This window comes from Cebus imitator, unplaced genomic scaffold (assembly GCF_001604975.1).
Source record: "Cebus imitator isolate Cc_AM_T3 unplaced genomic scaffold, Cebus_imitator-1.0 Scaffold145, whole genome shotgun sequence".
Classification (NCBI taxonomy): domain Eukaryota; kingdom Metazoa; phylum Chordata; class Mammalia; order Primates; family Cebidae; genus Cebus; species Cebus imitator.
In genome coordinates this window covers 2,092,738-2,118,258 of record NW_016107460.1, presented here as the reverse complement: position 1 = coordinate 2,118,258, position 25,521 = coordinate 2,092,738, and the positions used below count along the sequence as shown (strand labels likewise).

The following is a 25,521-nucleotide window of genomic DNA, read 5'->3' as shown; positions in this document are numbered from 1 at the left end:
TACATGGTCACTTCTAGACTCTGCTTTCCCCCAAGGCATCTTTTGTTAATGAACATCACAATATTTTTCCTACTTTAATTTTTACTGCAATCTATTCCAGACAAAATAAAGAAAAAAAGTGCTATTCCTATAAAATACAAACTTAGTAACTGTTAAGCAGCTGGCACTATCTGAGAGGAGGCTTAAAATTAACGATTAAAGTAGACACAGCTAGGAGCTTGCCTTTCAACCAGTACTGTCAAATGTAAAAGAAAATGTCGAGACTCAAAAGCCACATGTTTTTAAGAGTAAATGAACTAGTATCTACTCACACAAAGGTTTTCAAAACACTGTTTTTATTAATCTGTGTATTTTACCCTGATCTTTCTCATGAGCTCTATGCCCAGTGTTTCCAACTGTCCACTTGGCCTTCTACCTTAAAGTCCCTGCAGAACTTGAACCAAAAACTGTCAAGAACTCCTCCCCTTGCTTCCTAAATCATGCCTCCTGTAGACATATCAGTCTCCAAAAGCGGCGGCCTCATTCTAGGAGGCACACAGACTTGAAAACAGAGAGCTGCTACCGATGCACAATCGCACATGACTATCAGTTGCCAAGTCACGTCAACTGCATTCCTCAACCCATCTTTCATCTCTCTCTCTCTCAATTTCTGCCTTACATGCCCCAGAGTCCAGGGTCTCATTCTGCAGATCATTAAGAAGAGGGTGACAAGATCCAACCATGTGAACTGTAGTCTGATGAGACTTTTATTAAACTGGGGGATTTGGCGGGTAAGGCCATTAGCAAAATCAATGCAGAACCAATTCTATAAAGCAGGGTCAGGGGAGAGGATGGAAAGTTAATGATCACTTGGCTACCACAGCTAACCCCCAACCAATGGGAAGGCATTTCACAATGTAGGAATTTGATGAGTAGCAAAATATTCAAGAGATCTGACTGTGCCCTTGCCTGGCCCTTTTAGGGGCGGGGGTGGTTTTCATGGCAACACTGAAGATTCAGGAGAAAGGATTCAGTCTGCAGCTGAGTTTGGGTAGGTCAGGCAGACCTTGTTCCGTGGCGTGCCCAGTATGTATATCTCACAGGATCTTGAGGATACCAACCAAATAACAAACCTTTTAGCAGATGAATCATTCATCTGTATTACTCCACACACCAGATTTTCAGCCTTCTGAAGTCATCATCATATTTAAGTCATTATTCAACACAAGGCTTAGCATCTGCCATCCTGCAAAGCAGGAATTGGACCAATGGATGCAAAATTGATCTGGGTTAAAGGTATGTACACAACAGCTTTTCAGGGAGGCTATATTATATTAAGTCTCAGGCAGACAGCAAATTATTATTGCCTACTCTCTGTCAGGCTCTTTGTTAGGCTCTGGAAATGGTATGATTATTAAAACGGACCAGACCTCTGTCCTCAGGGAGTTACAATCAGAGAAGAAAGACATTATACACCTAATTGCAAAAACTAAGTAAGTTATTACAAGCATACAAATTTCTATGAAGAAAATGCACAGGATGGCAAATTCTTTTTTTTTTTTAAAGACAGGTCCTGCTCTGTCACCCAGGACTGAGTACAATGGTACAATCTCAGCTCATTGCAACCTCTGCCTCCCAGGCTCAAGTGATCCTCCCACCTCAGTCCCCTGAGTAGCTGGGACCACAGGCACATGCCACCATGCCCAGATAATTTTTATGTATTTTTTAAATAGAGACGGGTTTTGCCATGTTGCCTAGACTGATCTTGAACTCCTTGGCTCAAGCAATTCACTGGCCCCAGTCTACCAAAGTGCTAGGATTACTGGTGTGAGATACCACACATGGCTGGGTGCAAAATTCTAACAGTTGTACCTCCCAATCAAATATCTAGACATCAGTGTTAACTTACACATTCAAACGCTATGTAGAGAAATTCCATAATGACATTTTCTCTCCACATTACCATAATGGTTACCTCTACCTCACAAAGACTAGCATAAGTAAAAGAATCCAGGTGCTTTCCAGCCAACAACCCCTCAACTTAACTTTCCCACAGTCTGCCCAAATGAACAAACTTCTCATGCAAGCAAGTATAGGGATAAACAGCATCTCCTGGTTCATATCTCTTCACCTCTTCATTGGCTTTTGATCTCATAAGTGTCCTGAACAAATCCTCAATGCAAGTCCTTCTGGCCGCTGCCTTCCTCTCCAGCTTCACCCGACCCATCTTTCCTGGTGTCCTCTCGTCTAGTGTACCTCGAAGGCAACTTGCTCCCTTACAGCCAAATGCCTTGTTTTGTCCCTGCTGTTCCCTCCCTGGGAGGCTCCCTCCCCCGCTCCTCTGTGTCAGGCCTCAACTCAAGCCTGACCTCCTTAGGAATGTCTTCCTTGGCATCCATCTAGGTCATGCTTGCCTGTGACATACCTTCTCTTTCTAATGTTGATCATGTCTGTAATTTTGCATTCATTTTGGGGAGAATTAGATTAATGTTGGTCTCTCTTAATAGATTTAGATTCTTAGTAGGCAAGCACCAGGCTTTTCTGAGCAACACTCTATCTCCAGGGCCTAAAACAGAGATGACACACTGTAGGCACCTAAAATACATGTTGAATAAACGAATGAATAAAAAAGAACCAATATACATTAATTTTTTTCTTTATGTTTTTATATCTAGTGTGTACCACAGTAGCTTCCTTTAAGATTAAAGTTAATATTCTTCTTTAGAGTAATGTTATGGTAACATACATACATTAGACCTGCCCTATAAAGGAACAGCCTTAATGTCTGGGATCATAATTTTCCCTTTAGATTGGGTAATGCAAACCCAAGTAAGAAAGGCAAAACAACAACAAAAACAACATTCCAACATACACCAAACTGCAGAAAATAATGACTCCATTGTAGTTCCCTTCTAGACATGAAGAGAACATGGAAAATCTCATACTTTTACCCAAGACGACTGTGCACACACAGCGGGAAGAGGAAATAATACAGGGAGCTTGGATTGATAGGGGAGCCAAGTCTTGCCAAGAGTGAGAAGTCTATGGTGACTCTGATTATGTACCTAGGTTCCTACTTTCCAGCCACACACATGTTGGGATGACATAGTCCTGTAAGGAGTCCACTGCTTTATGTGTGTGCCCAACTGCACCCCACACCACCCCAATGAACCCATATGATAGGTGCATTAGTAGATTATTGAGAGGGCAAACTGGATAATCTCATCATAAGATGGCATTGGGGGATACGCTTCAGTACAACTTCTAGAGCTTGAGGAAATATAGAGAAACACCTAGGAAATCCATGCCTTATACATAGTGAGTCTTGCTAAGGAGCACAAGATCAAATGAGGATTACATTTTATCACAGAATCATAACGTTTTACAGCTTACAGGAACATTGCTTTTCCTAAAAACGTGATATGGCAAATATATGAGAACTATAAATTACAGTGGATTGACAAGAGTACATTTTGGGTGTCATGACCTTCAATGCAGATATATCTTGGGATATATCATGATCATTAACTCACAGACAACAATCAAGGGGGATAGCTAGGTTCTTTATTTGCTTTACTTTAATATATAGCCGTAACACAACTAACATAAGCTGTGAAAGCAATCTATTAGGTCTCCAGACTAAACCATCAATTTACTACAGGTAACTGACAGCAATTTTCAGTGGTAAACAGGTTGATAAATAATATTCATTTATTTCTTTATAAGTAAAATACAGATGTAATTTAAAATGTCAAATTGTTGATCAAGCTGTTTCTGTACCTCACTTCCATTACCATTTGTAAATGTTCCCTGCTTATCTATTCGCCCAATGGGACTCTCTGAGCTTCCGTTGGTTCTGAGGGATGCCTGATTGGAGAGTCATTCTTTGCTCAAATAAGCTGTTCAATTCAATTTGTCCAAAGTTTCTCTTTTCATAGTATTATGGATCATGTATTATGAGACATCTTTCTTGGGCAAAAAGGAAGCCAATGGCTATTTCGGCATGCTTAACCTAATAAAATTTAGAACGTTTTAACTTTAGCTATGATTAAAACCCACTAGATTTTTCTCAAAAAAAAAAAAGATATGGGGCACTCTCATCCCACACCTTGTTGTAAATCTGTTTCCATTCCCTGAATGCCTATCAGATCTCTAGACTAATAAAATAAGAACCAATTCATTAAGTAAAACATGAAGGGAAAAAAAGTGTCAAATTGTTTATGAAAATGAAATGTATAAAATCACTCTTACAACTAATTATTGTGCATATATATCATGCACAGTATTTCCTGAATTTTTAGGAAGAAAAAAGGAGTGTGTTTTTGTGTGAAGCAGTGTTCAGTGACACTGTCAGCTGATTTAACTCTCATCAGTATCCCCTTGCAAGCCTCCAGGTGTGCTGGACAGTTAACAACCCATGCTTACATGCAGACCAATGTGCAAATGATTCTAAAATCAGAGATATTCACATTGGAAAGCTGTATAATAAGTCACGTCTACACTCAATGATGACAATAATATTTACTAGTTTAAAAAATAACCCCCTGAAAGCCAAAACAGTTGTAATTTATTGTATCTTCTTTCCCCGTTTTTGCTAACTTTTGAAGAACTATAAAAAAAAAAAAAGAAAAAAAAAAGAAAATGCTGGCTCCTTATATAAACAGCGATATAAAATTACTGAGATATTCATTTATTCATCTATTTATCTAAAAATATTCATTGTGACAGCCAGACTTGACTCTACTTCAGAAACATCTCCAAAATCCTTTTCTCTCTATTCCCACAGCTTCACTGAGATTCTTACTATCACTGGCCAACATTGCTGTAACAAGCCTGTAACTGCTTTCCTGCTTTTAGTGTTCCCCAAACCAATCTGCTCCTCACTGCTACTAGACTATATAGTTCCTAGGTCAGTTGCACCCATAGCCACTCAAAAGCTTCAATTTAGTTAAGTATAGAACACTCAGCTTTGGGCTAGGCACAGTGGTTTACGCCTGTAATCCTAGCACTTTAGGAGGCTGAGGTGGGTGGATCACCTGAAGTCAGGAGTTCGAGACCAGCCTGGCCAACACAGCAAAACGCTGTCTCTACTAAAAATACAAAAATTGTCTAGGCATGGTGGCATGTGCTTGTAATCCCAGCTACTCAGGAGGCTGAGGCCGGAGAATCGCTTGAACCCAGGGGGCACAGGTTGCAGTGAGCAGAGATGGTACCACTTTACTCCAGCCTGGGCAGCAAGGGTGAAACTCTGTCTCAAAATAAAAGTCTTCAGCTTGGAATATGAATAGGGGCCTCCGTAACCTGACTCCATCTGTCCTCTCCACGTTAGTCCCTGTCACATCATTCTCACTCCATACCTTGTAGTAAATCCGTTACCATCCCCTGAACTCCCGTCAGATCTCTTTACAATTCCTCGGCTTTGAGGACTTGGTGTTCCCCTGCCTGAAGGCTGACAAGGCCAGCACCAGACCCAAGTCAACCAGCACCTCTGCTATGACGCTTTCCCACACACAATGTCACTCCTGCCCTGCACAACTGCAGCATTTTGTTCAGATGCCAGTGGACCCTGGACATTCCTAGATTAAACATCTGTGATTGTGGTCTAGTCACCAAAAATCCTAGAAGTTCATAGCAGGACATAATTCTCCATACTGCCTTGGTGGCAGTATGAATTTGAATTATGTCTTGTGTTTCCCCCAGGGTCCAGCCAGGGAGGCTAAAACTATCCTAGATATTTCAAGCACAGAGAACTTTGTACAAGAAATTGATTCTACAGATGATGGAAGAGCTGAAACGCCAAACAGCAGCTAAAGAGGCAACCCAGAAAGTAGCATCAACAGAAAACTATTGCCGTTCATTAGATCAGAGTGATATTGAGAGATGGCATTACTAGTGATGAGACGACTGGGCTGTCTGACTAGGGGAGGATCATGTCGTGATTTTCTGATGATCTGGGACCATGAAGGACAGGGCTTTCTAGCAGGAGAGAACCATGCTCACGAGACTGCCCAAGGATGAGCAAGAGAAGGAGAAATATCCTGGATCCTCCCAGTCTCCTATTGTCTTCCAAAAGTGCTTCCCACTGGCTGGATATCCAGGTGCCAGATGCTAAGGCTTCCAGGAAATGTAGTCCTTGTGATTTACAGCCAAGCAGGGAAAGAGCGGGATGGAAAATGAGTGGCACACAGTATGTGAGGCTCCTGAGCCCCTCATGTGGCTGCTGAGTGAGCCTCACCAGCTGATCAGTGTCTGAGCAAAACACAGAAGTGTGTGCGTTACTTACCGTGAGTCCTTGGACTATAATTATACCTCGCATGTTGGTTTCCTCTATAAGACTGTGAGCTCAGCAATAGGAGGAACCCAACTTTAATCCCAACATGTAGCACATTATTTGACACAGAGTGGGCACTCGATAAGTAAATGCCTTTAATCACCAGTCTCCTGGATTTACAACATACTTTAACTTGGTATTTCCCAAAGTTTGTTTTGCTGACCATGAATTCAAAGAGATGTTAATGCATATTACAGGTAAATAGGGCCCTGCTATTCCCAAATAAGTTTGTGAAACAAAGTATTAAATAAACTTAAGCTGGTTTGTTATTGCAGAATTATTCAGAGCTTTTAAAATGTGCTTGAAGGGGAAACTGCAGTATGACACGGCATCATTTCAACATACATGACGACTAAATACTTTTTCCAAAGAATATAGGCCAGATGCAGTGGTTCATTCCTGCAATCATAGCACTTTTGGAGGCCGAGACAGGTGGATTACAAGGTCAGGAGTTCGAGATCATCCTGGCCAACATGGTAAAACCCTGTTTCTACTAACAACACAAAAATTAGCTGGGCGTGGTGGCACGTCTGTAATCCCAGCTACTTAAGAGGCTGAGGCAGAAGAATCGCTTGAACCAGGGAATCGGAGGTTGCAGTGAGCCGAGATTGTGCCTGGCAACAGAGTGAGACTATCTATGTCTTAAAAAAAAAAAACAAAAAAAAACAAAAAACAAAACTAACATTACGTAGGAATCTCAGTTCTAAGGGAACATTGCTTCAATATCTTCACACTGATAGCATTACTTTCTTTCATCTTTGAAATATTCCCATGAAGTACAGAAGAATAAGGTCATACCTTGTAGACACAAGTGTCACTAATAAATAATTAAAACTAAAGAACACATCAAGTATTAATTGGATATATAAGGTGTCATTTACTATTCTAGTCACTGCCAGGCTAGAATAAAAATATAAGTCATAGTTCCTACCCTATTTGAAGAGATAAGAAAAACAGAGGACCATAAAATAAAACTTTCTTTCTTATCCAACAATATTTTTACACACGCTAGTACATCAAAATACCTGGTGCTGTTTGATTATTAAAAATCTGAGATCCATGGAGGGAAATTATTTACTGAAATGATAAGCAGGTCAGCTCTGGAGCTTACATTACAATTTCAGTTTCATGAATTCTAAGAGCAAATCACCAACTGGAATCACATCTATCAGATAGAGAAAAAAAATTTTTTTTGAAACAGGGTCTCACACTGTCATTCAGCATGGAGTGCAGTGGCACAATCTCAACTCACTGCAACCTCCATTTCCTGGGTTCAAGCAATTCTCCTGCTTCAGCCTTCTGAGTAGCTGGGATTATAAGTGTATGCTACCACACCTGGCTTATTTTTGTATTTTTAGCAGAGACAAGGTTTCACCATGTTGGTCAGGCTGGTCTCAAACTCCTGACTTCATGATCTGCCCACCTCGGCCTCCCAAAGTGCTGGGATTAAAAGCATGAGTCACTGTGCCCGGCCCAGATAAAGAGATCCCTAATAATAACTCAACAATATTAATGACCAGAACTAGGCAATGTATCCAACCCCTTGAGCCTCTAAAAATGACCATTTAAAAATCTCTGAGAAATCTCTAGACTTTTTATTATGATACAGCTATTCGTTTCTATATTTTATTGATCCAGATAGATAAAGTAGGACGTTATCCTTCATTTTTAAAGAGAGACACAAAGCCTTTGGTTTTGTTATTTAAGAAATGTGTCCTTTGGAATATTATCGTTAACCTTAACAAAGAATTATTACACAGGCTTCCAACAATGGGTGCCTACACTAGAAAATTTAGCCAGCACGTGATTTTCTGTTAAATAATTTTAAAAGACAGTATGCTTGCTTTAGTCAGATATTTTGGCATTCTCCCCAAATGGCCTCTCTACTACATATTACATTATTAATATTAACCTGTAGCATAATTTTTGAATATTGGCAAAATGTTGCTATATCCTATTACAAGTATTTCAACATACCAGAAGCATAACCTGAGGGCCAAAGAGCCAATAAAAATATTCTCTTATGTTCAGACTTATTCATGGGGAACAAAAATTCTGAATATAATATAAAGTAGAAGTTTAATCAATATTTTTAATATTACAGTGATAGCATTCGTAGCCCAGTCAGTAACTAACGGAATAACTTTGGGTTTCATGCTTTAAAACTCAGTGTTCTCATCTGTTAGAAAAAAAAAAATTAAAATTAATCACCTGCTTCACTGAGGTGAAGTGAAAACAAAATATGTTCCACAGATCAAGGGTCCCTTCAGGGTGCAGGACCAGAATAAATTAGGAAAATGCTGAATCCTATAGTCCTCCCCAGTTTATCTAGGAGACTAGCAATATGCATCAACACACCAAAGGCTCTGTGAAGTTCTGCTGCAGTGAATCTACTAACTTTCCAAAACCAAGTGCTTCTCAAATCCACTTGTCCCTATAACTTTTTCTTTCCTTCTTTTTTAATTGCACTTTAGGTTCTGGGGTACATGTGCAGATCATGCAGGATTGTTGCATAAGTACATACATGGCAATATGGTTTGTTACCTCCATCCCCCCATCACCTATATCTGGCATTTCTCCCCATGTTATCCGTCCCCAGCCTTCCCACTACCCAACGTCCCTCCCGTAGCCCCCCCGCCAACAGACCACAGCACGTGATGCTCCCCTCCCTGTGTCCATGTGTTCTCATTGTTCAACACCCACCTGTAAGTGAGAACATGTGGTGCTTGATTTTCTGTTCTGGTGTCAGTTTGCTGAGAATGATGGTTTCCAGATTCGTCCATGTCCCTACAAAGGACACGAACTCATCGTTTTCTATGGCTGCATAGTATTCCATGGTGTATATGTGCCATATTTTCCTTGTCCAGTCTATCATTGATGGGCATTTGGGTTGGTTCCAGATCTTTGCTATTGTAAACAGTGCCACAATGAACATACGTGTGCATGCGCCTTTATAATAGAATGGTTTATAATCCTTTGGGTATATACCCAGTAATGAGATTGCTGGGTGAAATGGTATTTCTATTTCCAGATCCTTGAGGAAGCACCACACTGTCTTCCACAACAGTCGATTTAATTTACATTCTCACCAACAGTGTAAAGAGTGTTCCTGTGTCTCCACATCCTCTCCAGCATCTGTTGTCTCCAGATTTTTTAATGATTGCCATTCTAACTGGCGTGAGGTGGTATCTCAATGTAGTTTTGATTTGCATTTCTCTAATGACCAGTGATGATGAGCATTTGTTCATGTTTGTTGGCCTCATATATGTCTTCTTTTGAAAAGTATCTGTTCATATCCTTCACCCACTTTTGAATGAGTTTGTTTTTTTCTTGTAAATCTGTTTTAGTTCTTTGTAGATTCTGGATATTAGTCCTTTGTCAGATGGGTAGATTGCAAAATTGTTTTCCCTTTCTGTTGGTTGCCAGTTCACTCTAATAATTGTTTCTTTTGCTAAACAGAAGCTCTGGAGTTTAATTAGGTCCCATTTGTCTATTTTGGCTTTTGTTACCAATGCTTTTAGTGTTTTAGTCATGAAGTCCTTGCCTATGCCTATGTCCTAAATGGCATTGCCTAAGTTTTCTTCTAGGTTTTTTATGGTATTAGGTCTTATGTTTAAGTTTTTAATCCATCTAGAGTTAATTTTAGTGTAAGGTGTCAGGAAGGGGTCCAGTTTCTGCTTTCTGCACATGGCTAGCCTGTTTTCCCAACACTATTTATTAAATGGAATCCTTTCCCCATTGCTTGTTTTTGTCAGGTTTGTCAAAGATTGGATAGTTGTAGATGTGTGGTGTTGCCTCCGAGGCCTCTGCTCTGTTCCATTGGTCTATATCTCTGTTTTGGTACCAGTACCATGCTGTTTTGATTACTGTAGCCATGTAGTATAGTTTGAAGTCAGGTAGCGTGATGCCTCCAGCTTTGTTCTTTTTGCTTAGGATTGTCTTGGCTATGCGGGCTTGCTTTTGGTTCCATATGAAGTTTAAGGTAGTTTTTTTCCAGTTCTGTGAAGAAGGTCATTGGTAGCTTGATGGGGATAGCATTGAATCTATAAATTACTCTGGGCAGTATGGCCATTTTCACAATATTGATTCTTCCTAACCATGAGCATGGAATGTTTCTCCACCCGTTTGTGTCCTCTCTTATTTCCTTGAGCAGTGGTTTGTAGTTCTCCTTGAAGAGGTCCTTTACATCCTTTGTTAAATGTATTCCTAGGTATTTTATTCTCTTTGTAGCAATCGTGAATGGGAGTTCGCTCTTGATTTGGCTCTCTGTTAGTCTGTCATTGGTGTATAGGAATGCTTGTGATTTCTGCACATTAATTTTGTATCCTGAGACTTTGCTGAAGTTGCTTATCAGTTTCAGAATATTTTTGGCTGAGACAATGGGGTGTTCTAAATATAAAATAATATTATCTGCAAATAGAGACAATTTGACTTCCTCCTTTTCTTGCTGAATGCTCTGGCTAGAACTTCTAATACTATACTGAATAGGAGTGGTGAGAGAGGGCATCCTTGTCTAGTGCCAGATTTCAAAGGAAATGCTTCCAGTTTTTGCCCATTCAATATGATACTGGCTGTGGGTTTGTTGTAAATAGCTTTTATTGTTTTGAGACACGTTCCATCGATACCTAGTTTATTGAGAGTTTTTAGCATAAAGCACTGTTGAATTTTGTCAAAGGCCTTCTCTGCATCTATTGAGATAATCATGTGATTTTTGTCTTTGGTTCTGTTTATGCGGTGAATTACGTTTATACACTTGTGTATGTTGAACCAGCCTTGCATCCCTGGGATGAAGCCTACTTGATCATAGTGGATAAGCTTTTTGATGTGCTGTTGCTATCGGTTTGCCAGTATTTTATTGAAGATTTTTGCATCTATGTTCATCATGGATATTGGCCTGAAGTTTTCTTTTTTTGTTGAGTCTCTGTCGGGTTTTGGTATCAGGATGATGTTTGTCTTGTAAAATGATTTGGGAAGGATTCCCTCTTTTTCTATTGTTTGGAATAGTTTCAGAAGGAATGGTACCAGCTCCTCTTTGTACATGTGGCAGAATTCGGCTGTGAACCCATCTGGACCTGGGCTTTTTTTGGTTGGTAGGCTATTCATTGCTGCCTCAACTCAGCCCTTGTTTTGGTCTATTCAAGGTTTCAACTTCTTCCTGGTTTAGGCTAGGGAGGGTAAAAGTGTCCAGGAATTTATCCATTTCTTCCAGGTTTACTGGTTTATGTGCATAGAGTTGTTTGTAGTAATCTCTGATGACAGTTGTATTTCTGTAGAATTGGTGATAATATCCCCTTTATTGTTTTTTGTTGCATCTATTTGATTCTTCTCTCTTTTCTTTTTTATTAATCTGGCTAGTGGTCTATTTTGTTGATCTTTTCAAAGAAACAGCTCCTGGGTTTATTGTTTTGAAGGGTTTTTTTGTGTCTCTATCTCCTTCAGTTCTGCTCTGATCTTAGTTATTTCTTGTCTTCTGTTAGCTTTTGAGTTTTTTTTTTTTTTTTTTNTTTTTTTTGATCTTGCTCTTCTAGTTCTTTTAATTTTGACGATAGGGTGTCAATTTTAGATCTTTTCTTCCTTCTCATGTGGGCATTTATTGCTATAAATTTCCCTCTAGACACTGCTTTAAATGTGTCCCATAGGATCTGGTATGTTGCGTCTTCATTCCATTGGTTTCAAAGAACATCTTTATTTCTGCCTTCATTTCATTGTTTATCCAGTCGACATTCAGGAGCCAGTTGTTCAGTGTCCATGAAGTTGTGCGGTTCTGAGTTCCTAAAACCATTTTTCTTTTTCCTGGTAACACCTATTGGCACACCCAGAAATTAATGTTCCTCAGAACTCACTTGAGGCTAATGCTTCAAAGGAGCCACAAGATCAATTCTTGTGTCATCCAAGAATAAAAGTTTTGAGTAGCTGCTTTTATTCTTTCTGATTATAACCAACACCCACAATAAGACATCCTTGCCAAGCTGGAAAGTTCAAATACAGCGCATATAACAGTGATGACTTTGTGTGGAGTGCAAATTGTATGCATCTGACGATACTTATATAGAATGATATAAAGATCTTTGGAGTGTGGTTTTTGAATTATTTCGGTGGAAATGGTTATGAATTCATATTCCTCAGCTGGTTTCCTTTGTGACTAACAACTTGTTTTCACAAGACAGGTCAACAATTTGCATTTCAGTCTGTCAGTTAGTGAGGCTAACTAATTCTTACTGACCATGGCCTCAGGGGTATCTGGCTACAGCTGTGTTTGCTTATAGAAACTAAGGGAAGTAAGTTAAAAATCAAATGACTCTCTAAGAAAGACTCTACCGCACCTAACATAAATGGAGAATTGAACCATGTCAAAAACCAATCTAAATAATTCTAGGGAAAAAAAGTTGCATAGCTGCTAATAATAAGTTCAGGTGTAATGGAAAACTCTACATTCCACTATTTTAAGACTTATTATTATCACTATTTTTACTTCAAAAATACAATGTTAAGAAGTAAAAAGCAGTAACTCAAAACAGGGAAAAACTGAGTAAATATGGCAAAAAAGAAACTAGATCTGAACCCACTCTAACAGAACATGTAGCAGCAACATCACCTTCCTGCAGGATGGAGGAGGAAACACATAGCACTGGGAATGATGGTGGGTTTGCAATTTGCAGCTGGAGTCATACATCAAAATACAGTCCTCATCTAAGTATAGTATGGAAAATATTGCATTCTTTTTTATGAGTGTATATACAAGGCTAACCATCACCTAAGTGTAAGGTCTTCTAGGCTGACTGACAGCACCATAGACTACGCCATGGTAACCTCTGTGACCTACACGTACACTCCAGTTGAGTTCCTGGAACTAGAAAGTCTGAAGTAACTGGAAAAACCACAAAAGGAAAAGAAATGACCAACCCCTGCAGTGCCTAATTAACTTTGAGACATTCTTTTATTGTTCCTTATTCCTGCCTCAACTGATAAGGCAATTAGACTTTGTAACTGACTTCAGTCAACGTTGTGACTCCAGAACCTGCGACCCCCACTTTCATCTTGCAAAAGTTGCCTTGAACTGTAACTTCTGTAACTTTCCACTGCCTACCCCAAACCTATAAAACCAATTCCTAACCCTTCACCCTCCACTGACTCTCTTCAGACTCAGCGTGCCCACACCTGGGTGAATAAACAGCCATGTTGCTCATACAAAGCCTGTTTAGGGGGTCTCTTCATTCAGAGCACATGTTTTAACACTAAGGTCAGCAAGCAATATAAAAGCAAAACCGACATTAAACCCATCTGGTCCTATACCAATTCTGATGTTCTGCAGCACATCATTCTGATGTGCAGGTCTGCACATCACCCACAAAATGACCGCTACAGAGGTAATGATGATTCACTCTAAGCTTAACAGTTGGGTACGTCTACACCCCAATACTAGTACAATATGAGGTTTTAGGCAAATAAAATTAGTTTGTGTTTCTCCAGATATGGTCTGTGAACCATCTGTGTCTAGAACATCTGGGGAGTTTGTCCAAAGTGCTCCCTGGCCCCACCCAGACCTTCCCAGCAGTCTCTCTGGGGTTAGGCCTTGGACTTCCCACATGGAATAAGCTCTCTGATGAGTTTTAAGCCCGCTAGAGAGTTAAATGAATATTGTATTAAGGCTGGATGCAGTGGCTCACACCTGTCACCCCAGCACTTTGGGAGGCTGAGGTGGGCAGATCACCTAAGGTCAGGAGTTCGAGACCAGCCTGGCCAACAAGGTGAAACCCTGTCTCTACTAAAAATACAAAAGTTAGCTGGGCATGGTGGCAGGTGCCTGTAATCCCAGCTACTAGGGAGGCTGAGGCTGGTGAATCACTTGAACCCAAGAGGAGGAGTCTGCAATGAGCTGAGATCACACCATTTTTCATTCTTCAACATCCTTGCCTTTAACAAATCCAGAGCTTAGGGTACATGTTCTCTCTGATGCTCAGTAAGCTGTCTGTAGTATATCTCCCTTTCTTTCTTTTCTTTTCTTTTTTTTTTTTTTTTTTTTTTTTTTGCAGAGTCTTGCTCTGTCACCCAGGCTGGAGTGCAGTGGCTCAATCTTGACGCACTACAACCTTGGCCCCCTAGGTTCAAGTGATGCTCATGCCTCATCTTCCAGAGTAAGCAGAACTATAGGCACATGCCACCATGTCTAGCTAAATTTTGCATTTTTAGTGGAGACAGGGTTTCATCATGTTGCCCAGGCTGGTCTCAAGCTCCTGACCTCAGGTGATCTGCCTGCCTAGGCATCCCAAAGTGCTGGGATCACACGCATGAGCCACTGCGCCCGGCAGGCATCTCCCTTTCACTCCTTCCTGGCTGGCAAAGCCACACTCCCACTGTTTTACCATGTAGGCCTGCACCTCAAGCTTGCTCCTCAAGCTTGCTCCTCAGTGTTCACGGTTGTCATGAAATGCATGGTCTATGGCCTTAGGAAGTATGACCACTGGCCAAGAGTTTATCACCTTCTTCCCCAAAGATGCTGAAGACCAGGAGATCTTTTCATTAGTCAAAGCTGATTCAAGTACCATTCTACCTAGCAGGAGAAATTCAGAAGGACTGGCTCCTAGGGTGCCCTTCTGGCCTAATCTTTTGTGTTTCCAAGATATATATGCCTGTACAGAGCTGGCCAAGGGCTGGCTGTCTGGGACCATCCCTATGGTCTATGGTATGGCCTTCATCTCTTTCAATTCACAACTTCTTACTGAAAATCCACTGCATGCAAACTTCAGAAGTTGTATTAAGGCTTTATTTTGAATTCTCCATATATAAAATCTTGTGTCTGGTATAAGAAAATGGTAAATAAAATTTTATATGTAATGCATATATTACAACATGTATACATATGTATGTATATAATATGTATTGAGAGAGGATTCCAGACAATTTGTTGTGACAAGAACTAAGAGAAATGGAACAAGAATGTGCTAAATCAACAGCAAACTACAGAGGTAGAGCTCCTTTATGGTACAATTTTAGAGAAGATTATAGCAGATTATGATGCAACTACACTTTAATTCAGTTCTGAAAGTAAGCCAGAAGTTGCATTTTCTTAAATAGGAAATGGTTAACTTAGAAAATAGTTCTCAGTATGTGGTCTCTAAACCAGCAGCATCAGCATCACCTGAGAACGTGTTAGACGTGCAAACTATCAGGTACCCCAGCAAATCTACTGACTTAGAAAATCTGGGCAGGCCCCAACAATCCATGTTTTAAAAAGTCCTGCAGGTGATTCTGATGCGAACTAGAGTTTAAAAACTGCTGGCTTAAAACTCAAGACAACTCACCTGGACCTTCTATCATAGGTTAGAGTGAGCCAAATAAAACAAGAGTATTATAGTAAACTATAAGGTATAATTTTAAAAAAAAGAGCCCTTCCTGCTTCCCCAAGTGGCCTAAGAAGTCCCTACATTTCTTAAAATTAGAGCAACTGCTTTCAGTTAAAACACTATCACAGAAAGCCACTATGCCCATTAATACACCAACACTCATTATTTAGCTATTACTCAGCTGTCACTTGGCAGAGAGCTTGGATATAAAGAAAAGCATAACGTGGCATATCATATGGCAGGTCAGATTTACAGTAAAGCAAGGGAAGGAGAGTCCCAAGCATCTCCCTCAAGGCATGAAAGACAGGCCCAGGTGGAGCTCTACAGTAAGGAGACTATGAAAAGGCAAAGATGCTTTAACAACACAGAGCAAGGGATGCTCAAAGAAACATTCTGACATCATTACTGTCTTCAGCAGTACTTAATTATCAATTAGTTGAGATGATCTCCTCCGGCTTCTTAGAACAGTTTCTAAGCTGGGAAGGTAATGGTTTGCTGCTGATTAGCATTCAACACACATTTCACATGTATATATGACCAATGTTCAAACCAAACATGGAATAATATAAATCCGGGACTCTCCTTGGTACTTCCTCATTAGTGCACCAGCAGTTTCTTAAGATGAAATGTACGCATTCAGATTCTAACATTTGCAAGAACCACCTGAGAGAACTTACAAATACACTTAATATGTCTTTACAACGTTCTTACATGTACCATTTACAGAGCATGTAAATCTTACTAATACGTGCACCAAAAAGTTTGATATTAATGTTTAAAAATTCTGTTAAAATCCTTAATGACTAAAATGGCATTTGAAAGCACAAAATTTTATATTCAACAATCAAAAACTTTAAAGCCTGTATTTTCTCCCAGCACCCTTACCACACTATATACATGTTAACATTTTTATTTTACATTGTATTTCCCAAAGCCTTTCTATACGCATTTTAAAAAATCAGTTGAGGGTAAAACTCAACCCACACTAGTTCTTTAAAGTTAGGACATAAACATACCTTATAATATGAAATGGAGATAGTAGCCATTAACATTTCTGTACAGGTTACCACAGGAAAAGTGATAGTCATTGACTCCTTGAGAGATTCCAACTTTAGGTAGAAAATACCCATGTACAGTAGCCCAATTTTACACAGCTCCATCAGTTGACAGCTGACATTTTAACCTCTAACCAATCACAGCAAAAAGATTCAGAATTAATTTTGACATTTTGTCCTTTAACTTGTCCCATAGTACTGCAGGGGTTTTACTGCCTGATGTTACACCATATGTGCAAACTCTAGACACAGCAGGCGGGGTTAAGCAGGATGCCTCTGTGTTTTGCCATTCTCCTGCTTCCTGTTGTTTCTGGAGCAACCTAACTTTAGCTAAACATAACCCTCCTGGGCATATCAATTTTAGCAGGAGAATCTGCCTCATAGCAAAGTTCCCTGTAAGTTGATTACATTTCTGAAGCATGGCAGTCTATGAGATTCATATAACTTACTGGTTTGGCATCCTGCAGAGTCTTTATGAAACCCAACTCATCATAGAAAAAATTTATTAAAATAAAATAAGTTTTTGTGAATAAAAACCTAAACAATTACGAAATGAACAACCTAGGGAATTCTTTTCGAAGCTTTTTTTTTTTTTTTTTTTTTTGTCATCTGGTCTCCCATTAAGTAACAGTGATAACAGCAGATTCTTTAAAACCTTTTCCATATTTCAAGCTATTTTTTAATTCTAAATTTGCTATTATCTTTAGTAACGGGTATGTTTACTTGTGCTCTCAAGAGGTGAGATTCTGAAAATCCCTCTTAGATTTTATATCCAGAATTGTTTTTGCCAGTATAAGAAACATTTTTGAGAAATGAGAGAATATCAGCTGCTACTAACAAATTATTCTCTTAGCTTGATGTCAGAAACTCTTACCCAGCCAGAGTTCATGAATAGTACAAAGAAAAAAAACGGTTCTTTAGAAAAATATACATATAACTTCCCCAGTTGTCTGTCCCCTTGCGTATTCTGTAAAGTAGAACATTTAGCTCTATATAATTCAAAAAAAATCTATACATAGCTTAGAGAGGGAACCATAAATCTCATGGGTCTCAGATTCACTTCCTGTTGCCTTCCTTCATTACACGTTTAAAGGTAATCAATAAAAACTGATTTCTCTTTGTAAGCATTTTCCTGTTCTGCCAGAAATAATAGCAGGCCCTGCCCTAAAATGAAGAAAAAATGGAAAGTAATATTTACCATAAGAGGAGAAAATGAAACTGCCTAAGCATTTTTCCTGAGCCAAGTGAAACACAAACAGCAGACCAAGTTTATTCTTACAGAAAGGAATCTTAAATTCTCTTGGCATTCATTCTACTCTGAAAATCTGTGATATCAACAAGTTTTCAAACTCTGAATTTACATTTCCACTTTCAATGACAACTGCTTTAGGTTTCCTAAGGGTTTTAGCTACATACCTGTGTAAATATACATATCACATGCAAGGTTTTTGTCAGTGTTAAACATTGAAGTTGTCAAGAGAGGACAGGTAGGTTCCCCACACTGCCTTCCTGGAGGGACTAAGATGCAAAACCAATGGGAAAAAATAAATAAATAAATAAACCAACCAAATGAGAACACAATTACATCAGTAAGGAAAGAATGGACAATTCTACCTCATTTCAAAACAAAACTTTCTATCTCACTTCAAAACACAAAACTTTGCCACTTGCAAAAGCACAAGAATTAAACATTACTTAAAACATCACTTGAAAGTTTTATATTAATAATCTGAAATAATCCATTGGGGTTCTCACACATGGGGAGACTGTCTCACAACTATTCATTTTTAATTTGTTTTTCTTCTTCTAGATTCTTCAAAAAAGACTGTAAGAGAACACCAAATGGGAGAGTAACAGACCTTTACTCTGTAATGAAGCTCCAAATACATTGTATAAGTTTTCCAGGCTTCCTATTTCCTTTCACTCTGTACTATCTATGGAGGTTGTCATATTTCACCAGGGTGGACTGTAAATCAGACAAGTTCAGCCAGTCAGGTTGAAGAATGGAGGTGAAAAGCACAGTGGAAAATACATAAAGTATAATTAAAACCATATGACCAGAAATATTGAAGCAATACTTGCTGGAGGAAATCCAAGTAAAAATCAAACCTTTTCTGGTGTTAGTGAAACTATCCAGTCCGTTTGGGACAAGCACACATCATTTGTTAAATATTCCTTTTTTTTTTTTTCCACAGCAAGAGCACCCATGAAAGTTAAACCTAACAAGGTAATTAAGCTGATAGCTATCTTTGTAGAATAGTTAAGTTCACAGTTGTTACATAAAACTAATCTCTCATTTAAAATGGTTAACACTTACTTAAATACACAGCTTAAGATTGGGCAAGAATAAACTTTGCATCCACCAAAGTGTATTAGAGGTTCATGATAACCATGTTGGATTAAAACCCTTTTCCACTTTTCTGTTAAATCTTTACCTCTAAAGACCCAAGGATATTAAGACAAAGATAACCTAATTGCCTATTATTGAACATAAAGAAGGAGAAGCTATGAAATCCAAACTGTCTCCCCTACTACACTGCAAACAACCTAGATGCTACTGTTTTCACATAGGTAACACTTAGCGGGCCAGTGATGTGTATGTACAGAAATTAAGGACTCTTGAAGTTGTAAAGCAATCCTGACAATAATCTTGACTTTGGCAACCTATCAGCAAAGCCATTCCAAATCTATTTCTCTTATGCATCCCAAGTGTCAATTATAATAATCTCAGTAGACAACTGAAACATAATTTTCAATATTGCTTTGGGATTCCAGTAAACAACTCAAGCTCAGCAAGTCACTTACCCCCAAGAAACTGAATTCCTCCAGCCACTCTTCCCACGGTCCTGGAGATGAGCTCGGAAACGCAGCAACCCATGAGGGCTGTAAGCGCCACCAGGAGGAGGAGGCCACAACCCAGGCCGGTCACGATAGTGCAGATCCTCCATTCTGGGCTGGGGATGCCCTGGAAGGAGGCGTAGCGCCCACATTCCTCCACCATCACCATCATCTGCCGACTCTCATCATGCACAGGATAGGAGCACCTCCGGAAGGTACCGAAGGACACAGGCTTGCCCAGCTGTGATCCCCAGAGCCAGTAAGGCATAAAGAACCCCACGCAGGAGGTGGCAGCACAAAGAAAAGAGAGCAAAGCCCAGATTACTCCCGTACAAGTCAGGCTGGATGCCATCTCTCACCAGACAGGGCAATGAGGACCCCCAAGTAAATGTTCAGGGACTACAGGAGTGAATGAAGGTGTGAAATCACCAGGGATCCACAGGTAATCCACAGTTCCGTAACGCAGAATAGATCTTCAGTCTTACTGGGCATCAACTTTCCATCCTGTGTACTAAGGATGATGGTCCCTGATAAAACAACGGGAAACATTAAAAGTTAAAGACATTGAGAGAGGCGATATCACTGTCTCAGACAGTCTACAATCTTCAGTTAACAAACATTCAGACTTGCCTCAACACTTTGAAAGTGGGAAGAACCAATTCTCCTTATGAGCTTCTCCATAACTCAATTTTTGTCAAACCAGCTCAAAGCTTTTTCATGTCCTTACTTCCTATAAATGTTCCCAAATTAACTCTGACAGCTATTTTACTTAAGGAAATGCCTGATTTTTATTTGACAGGCCAATGAATTCATTCTATATATTATATACTCACATTAAAAGTAATGTAGTATTTTCACTGGCAATAAACAATTAAAATAAAATGAGCCATGCCATGGTTTCTTTCCTTTTTGGCTTGCAAGTTCGTGCTCATAGTTTTTTTGCAACTTTTCTGTGTCTCTTTAAGGGTACATTAACTCCCTGCATGAGCCAAACAAAATAATTAGGATAATTTTTTACAATTGCAGAGTACCATAAATTTAACAAACATTATGGTCTGCGGAGGCACATACAGTACAGAACTATTACCAGACACACTGTACTCATTCAGCAGCGTTTCAGGATTTCTTTAGTCTTAACATCTTCTAGTGTAAAAGAATGCCTGTGCATGACTTATTTTGGGTCTGCAATTTTGATTCATTGATTGGAATCATTTCTCCCATGAATGATTGTCTAAGCTGAACAGCAAACCATACTTCCCAGTATTCTACATCAAAGCCCAGTCATCCGAATGGTTCCACAGGCATTTACTTCCACCCCAGTCTTTCAAAGAGTTCCTTAACCATTTCTTGCATTTTCTGTAAAGACGTGAATACAGAAGCACACAGCCCATCCACCCTAGAATTCCACCTCCAGGACTCCTAACTCCAGCTTTCAGGGTCCACAGCAAATTCCCCCATTTCTTCACCTCGCCCCTACCCTTTTTTTTCCTCTAACCACCGCCCATTTTCAGTTCTGGATGTCACTCAAAAGGGAGGTCCAGTCACTACTTTTTTTTTTTTTTTTTTTTTTTTTTTAACTGCAGTCAGTGGCTGAAGTTGATCTATCTGGGCCACGAGGCCGGGGAAGAGCAGCAGGGGGTGGCGTGGGGGCGGGGGCCCCCATTTCCAACTGTGGTGAGGCGCCCTCGCCAAGACAAGCCCATATTTAGCCCCCTGCCACTGCCTCCCCGAGCCACCCCACCCACGGAGACACACAATGATCCCTCCATTCTAAAAGGGGGCAGGAGGCATTTTCCAGCCGGCTGTGGGCGAAGGGAGGGGATAAGGATGGGAAGGCAGCACCCCCCGGAGGCAGACGCCGAGAGCGGACGCGGCGGGCAGGGAGAGCCGACGGATCCGCCGAGCTCAGGAAGTCCGGGGCCCGGGCGGGTGCAGCCCAACTCCGGCCCCGGGGCAGAGAGGGAGCCCACGCCCACGGGGCAGCCGAGCGCTTTACTTACATGGCTGGCGGGCGGCGGCCAGCTTCCCTCCCGCGTCCCGGGCGCACACACAACTTGCTGTCCTTCCCGGGCGGGAACATCCACGGCAGACCAGACCGTCCTGCCCTTCTTCGCCTCGGTCCCTAACCGCCGCAGAGCCCGACCTGGAGGAGCAGGGGTTGGCAGGAGGCGGGGGGTCTCCAGAGGCCGGGCTGGCACCCGCGGAGACCCGCACTCAGGCGAGTCCGCGGCGGCGGCTCTGGCGGAGCGCTGCGGCCGCGCGCGGGCGCCGGGAATCGCACGCAGAGCAGCGGAACTCCCTTTGGCAGGCGCGGCACGCACCGCCTCCTCCCCTCTGCGGCCCGGCCCTCCTCCTTCTCCAGTCCCCTCCCCTCGCGCCTCGGGGAACTCCGGCTGACAGACCCGGGACGCGCCGGGACGTTCCTGGAGCGCCGGGCGGGGAGGAGGGGCGCGCCGCCGTTCGCTGGGGTCCAGACCCACCCCCGGGGGCGGCTTTCGCGGCTCCTCCCCTCGCCTCGAGCCCGCTCGCGCCCCCTCTCCCTGCGTCTCATTCAAAGCTGAGAGTGGGGGGGACAGACGCACGGAGAAGTACGGGAGTAAGTTGCTTGTCTTCCTGGGCCACGCCGAGGGGCCGAGGAAGAGGACACACGTTCCCTGATGGCTTTTCTGGGCTTACTGTTCGGGTTTTAAGCTCCAGTTTTCCTGCCGCCTTTAGAAGAAGCCGTAGACGGGAAGGAGGGCCTTGAAGAGTGGGTGAAGTGGCCCTTTTGAGCTTTCAGGAGGCTCTTGAGAAGTGGTCACTTGGGAAGGCGGTGAATGGGGCGGTCGTGGGCGTGGGAATTGGAGCACAGCAGAGGGCCTAAGGGTCATGTATAGCATGGGAGCAGAAACCTTTCCAGACGAGCCGGTGAGAAGGCAGGGGAGGACCTCTAGCGAGCATCGCCCAAGAGATACCCTCTTTCAAAGGGGTGTCTCTCTCCTCTCTTGCTCGGGGCTCTCTCACTCTTTCTGTCTCCCTCCCTCCCTCCCTCCCTCGATTCCTGTCCCTTCACTTTCTCCCTCCCTGCTGCTGCATCCCGCCTCCTGATCAATCTTGCAATCTATTCCATCATTTGATTTCTTTTCTGAGAAACAACTGATTTTTAGTTCCCTCTGGACTTGATGTTTTTCCACTTGCCATTAGCACTAACCCCTTTAGAAGTTTAGAGCTAGATTCGGTAGATGACTGTGGGAGTCTCTGCTGAACACAGTATTTTAAGAAGTATGCCATCTGGGAATAGCAGTTTTTGAAGTAGATAGTTTCCCAGATACAGTGTTTGTGAGGTGCCTTTTTAGAGGAGTTGAAAGTAATAGTTGGGAAGATATATATTTCATAGCAGATTTCCAGACTGCACCATTTTCATTAGCCCTGATGGTGTTCATTTTTCCCACAACGACAGCTGGAGATATGTGTTCTTTTATTATTTTGAAAGATCTTAAGTGATTGGTTCCAAGCCTTTTGAGGTCATAGGTCTTTTTTAAAAATATGATGAAACTGATGAGCCTTCCAGAAAGAAAAAAAAAAAAAGCACATACATACAAAGCTTTACCACAGTGATTCTGAAGAAGGAAAAGGATATTTGGCAAGATCTGAAGATAATGTTGATTATCATTACCCATGGCTGGGGAGTACTACTGGCATCTAGTGCGTAAAGACCCAAGATCCTGCTAAATACAGGGCACAGGACAGTCCCCAAAATTACCTGGCCCAAAATGTCAATTATTTGAATGAAATATCAGGTGGTTTCCATTCCCTTAAAGCCCATCCATGATTCCCACATTCAGAATCCCCAATTTAAGTGTGTTTGTTTTTGTTTAGTTTAAGCTGTTTTAACTCTTTTTGTACAAATCACCAGTTACTGGGCTCAGTGACAGCATAAGAATAATTGGTCTGACTTCCAGTTAGGTACCACACCCTTAGTTATTACACAGAGGCTCCATACCTATATAATGTGATGGTGGAAGATATGATCATAAAAGACAAAATAATAATAGGGAGAATCAGAGTCACCTCCATACAACCTGCTGGGGAAATTGCTCTCAAACACTTTCTCAAGCTTTAAGCACTTGAGCTGGCTGGAGAGATATTAATAATAGTCGTGGTTACCACAGAATGACTCCTTGCTGTGTGTTAGTGCGTTAAGATTTCTTAATAGATTACTTATCCGGTCCTCAAAAAAGAAAAGAAAAACTATGATGAAGGAACAATTATTATTTTACAGCAAGGATAAGAAGTAATTTGCCCAAAATGTACAGCTAATAAGTGACTTTTAAAAAAAAATCTCATTATTTGCACTCTATTAAGCAAAGTAAATGCTATCACAGAGATTCTGCCTAAAATGAAAAAAAAAAAAAAAAATGATGGAAGAGGCCAAATTTTAAAAACCTGTCAGGATGCAGTATCAATTATTTGTGAAAGTATAATACTGGAACTCAAATTTCTAACTTAAATGAGTGAATTTAGACAAATGGTGATCTTTCTGAGCCTAAGTTATCTCATTGTTGAAAAGAGATTGGAATAGATTATTTTAACTTTTTTTTTTTAAGTTCACAACTTTCAGCATCATGGTTATATAGGTACTCTTATCTTTGAGAAGGAATTTAAAGATCATCTAATCTTGTTCAGGTATGTAATTTTATAGCTGAGGAAAGAGACTCAAAATTCTTCCAGTGTCTTACCCAAATCTGAGGGAAGAATCCACGTATCTTGATTTCTCTTTCTAATTATCTTACTAAACTATAAAATCTTCTGAATTACTCCTTATGTTCTTCCATGCACACTTTCTAAGCAAAATGCATTATAATTTATTTAAGTCCCTTTGCCTTAAATTTGCACCTTTAAAGGACCATTAAATTACTTCACAGCCAGAAGTTCCCACATAGCAGACGCTGCTTATAACACTTAGTCCAGGCTTGGGTTTCCAGTATGTTTGGATAGTAGCCTCATTGAGTCACAAGATGAGATCATGAATGCAAAAGTATATGGAAATCTATAAAGTGTTTATGACAACACTCTTGGTTGGCTTCCTAACGTTAATTCACAATCCCCTCTCCCTTCTCACCAGATACTCCCTAAAAGAAAATAATGGCCACGTGATCCTGCTCTAGCCAATTAGTTCGCTAAGGAGGCCTCTGGGAAAGATTGTATTCTCTGATAAAATAAGGAGACGTGAGAGAATAGTTCTCTCACCAACATGACTGTCTTTGGGCCCATTCTTGAAGGATGAGGTGTTTGGAGCTCTGACAGCCTTCTTGTAACCAGATGGGGGATCACAGAGACATAATCCCAGTGATCTAACATTGTAGGGCTTCTCACCTCCATTTGAATTCTTTCAAAAGTAAATTACAGATTGTTAATATGGTTTAAATCACTGCGAGTTGAATTTTCTCCTTTTTGTAGCTGAAAACATTCCTAATTGATAAAGCATGGTATAGATAAGACATGTTCAATATGTCTTATCTATAATATATATCAGTGAACACTGTATCTCATTGCTTGGCGATGTAGACAGATACACAATAATCAAACAGTAATTGTGGGATTTAATGAACAAATCAATATCATTGTGATTATTATCCTTTTTCTAATGCAGCCTACAGACTGGATATTTAATTTTTAAACAAATGGTATGCTATGTGAAATTAAGGATGGAGCATAATAATGAAATATAGAGAACGTAATGAAATCAATCACTTCTGACCATTGGCGAGAGATTGGAAAGGGATTTTGTATGTTCACAATTGTGGCAAACGCTATAGTTTGGCTGATAGATACCATTCCCAACTCACTTCTTTTATACTGTTAACACCTACGGAAGCAGTGAAAGCTAAACTCTGCATTTCCCAGCCTCCCTTGAAATTTGAGGGCAATGAGTGGTATTATGATATATATTAATTTTTGTCTACAGTTCCTGGCTCCCAACACCTCTAGCCCC

The 25,521-nt window shown here is 40.7% G+C and overlaps 1 protein-coding gene across 3 annotated transcripts in view; it reads right to left on the bottom strand.

Annotated features, from left to right (window-relative positions):
* Positions 1-22,401, bottom strand: part of LHFPL6 (LHFPL tetraspan subfamily member 6) — a 256,249-nt gene extending 233,848 nt beyond the window's left edge. For 2 of the 3 annotated variants that reach the window (XM_017542487.2, XM_037743456.1), the window contains exons 1-2: positions 21,548-21,880; positions 19,515-20,074 (exon numbers count right to left, since the gene is read on the bottom strand). In XM_017542487.2, coding sequence (XP_017397976.1) covers positions 19,515-19,899 — 385 coding nt within the window. In that variant the 5' untranslated portion in view covers positions 19,900-20,074; positions 21,548-21,880. Of the gene's footprint in view, positions 1-19,514; positions 20,075-21,547; positions 21,881-22,223 lie in introns of those variants that run through there. The other variant, XM_017542489.2, reaches the window with a different exon arrangement.
* Positions 22,402-25,521: the final 3,120 nt, after the last annotated feature.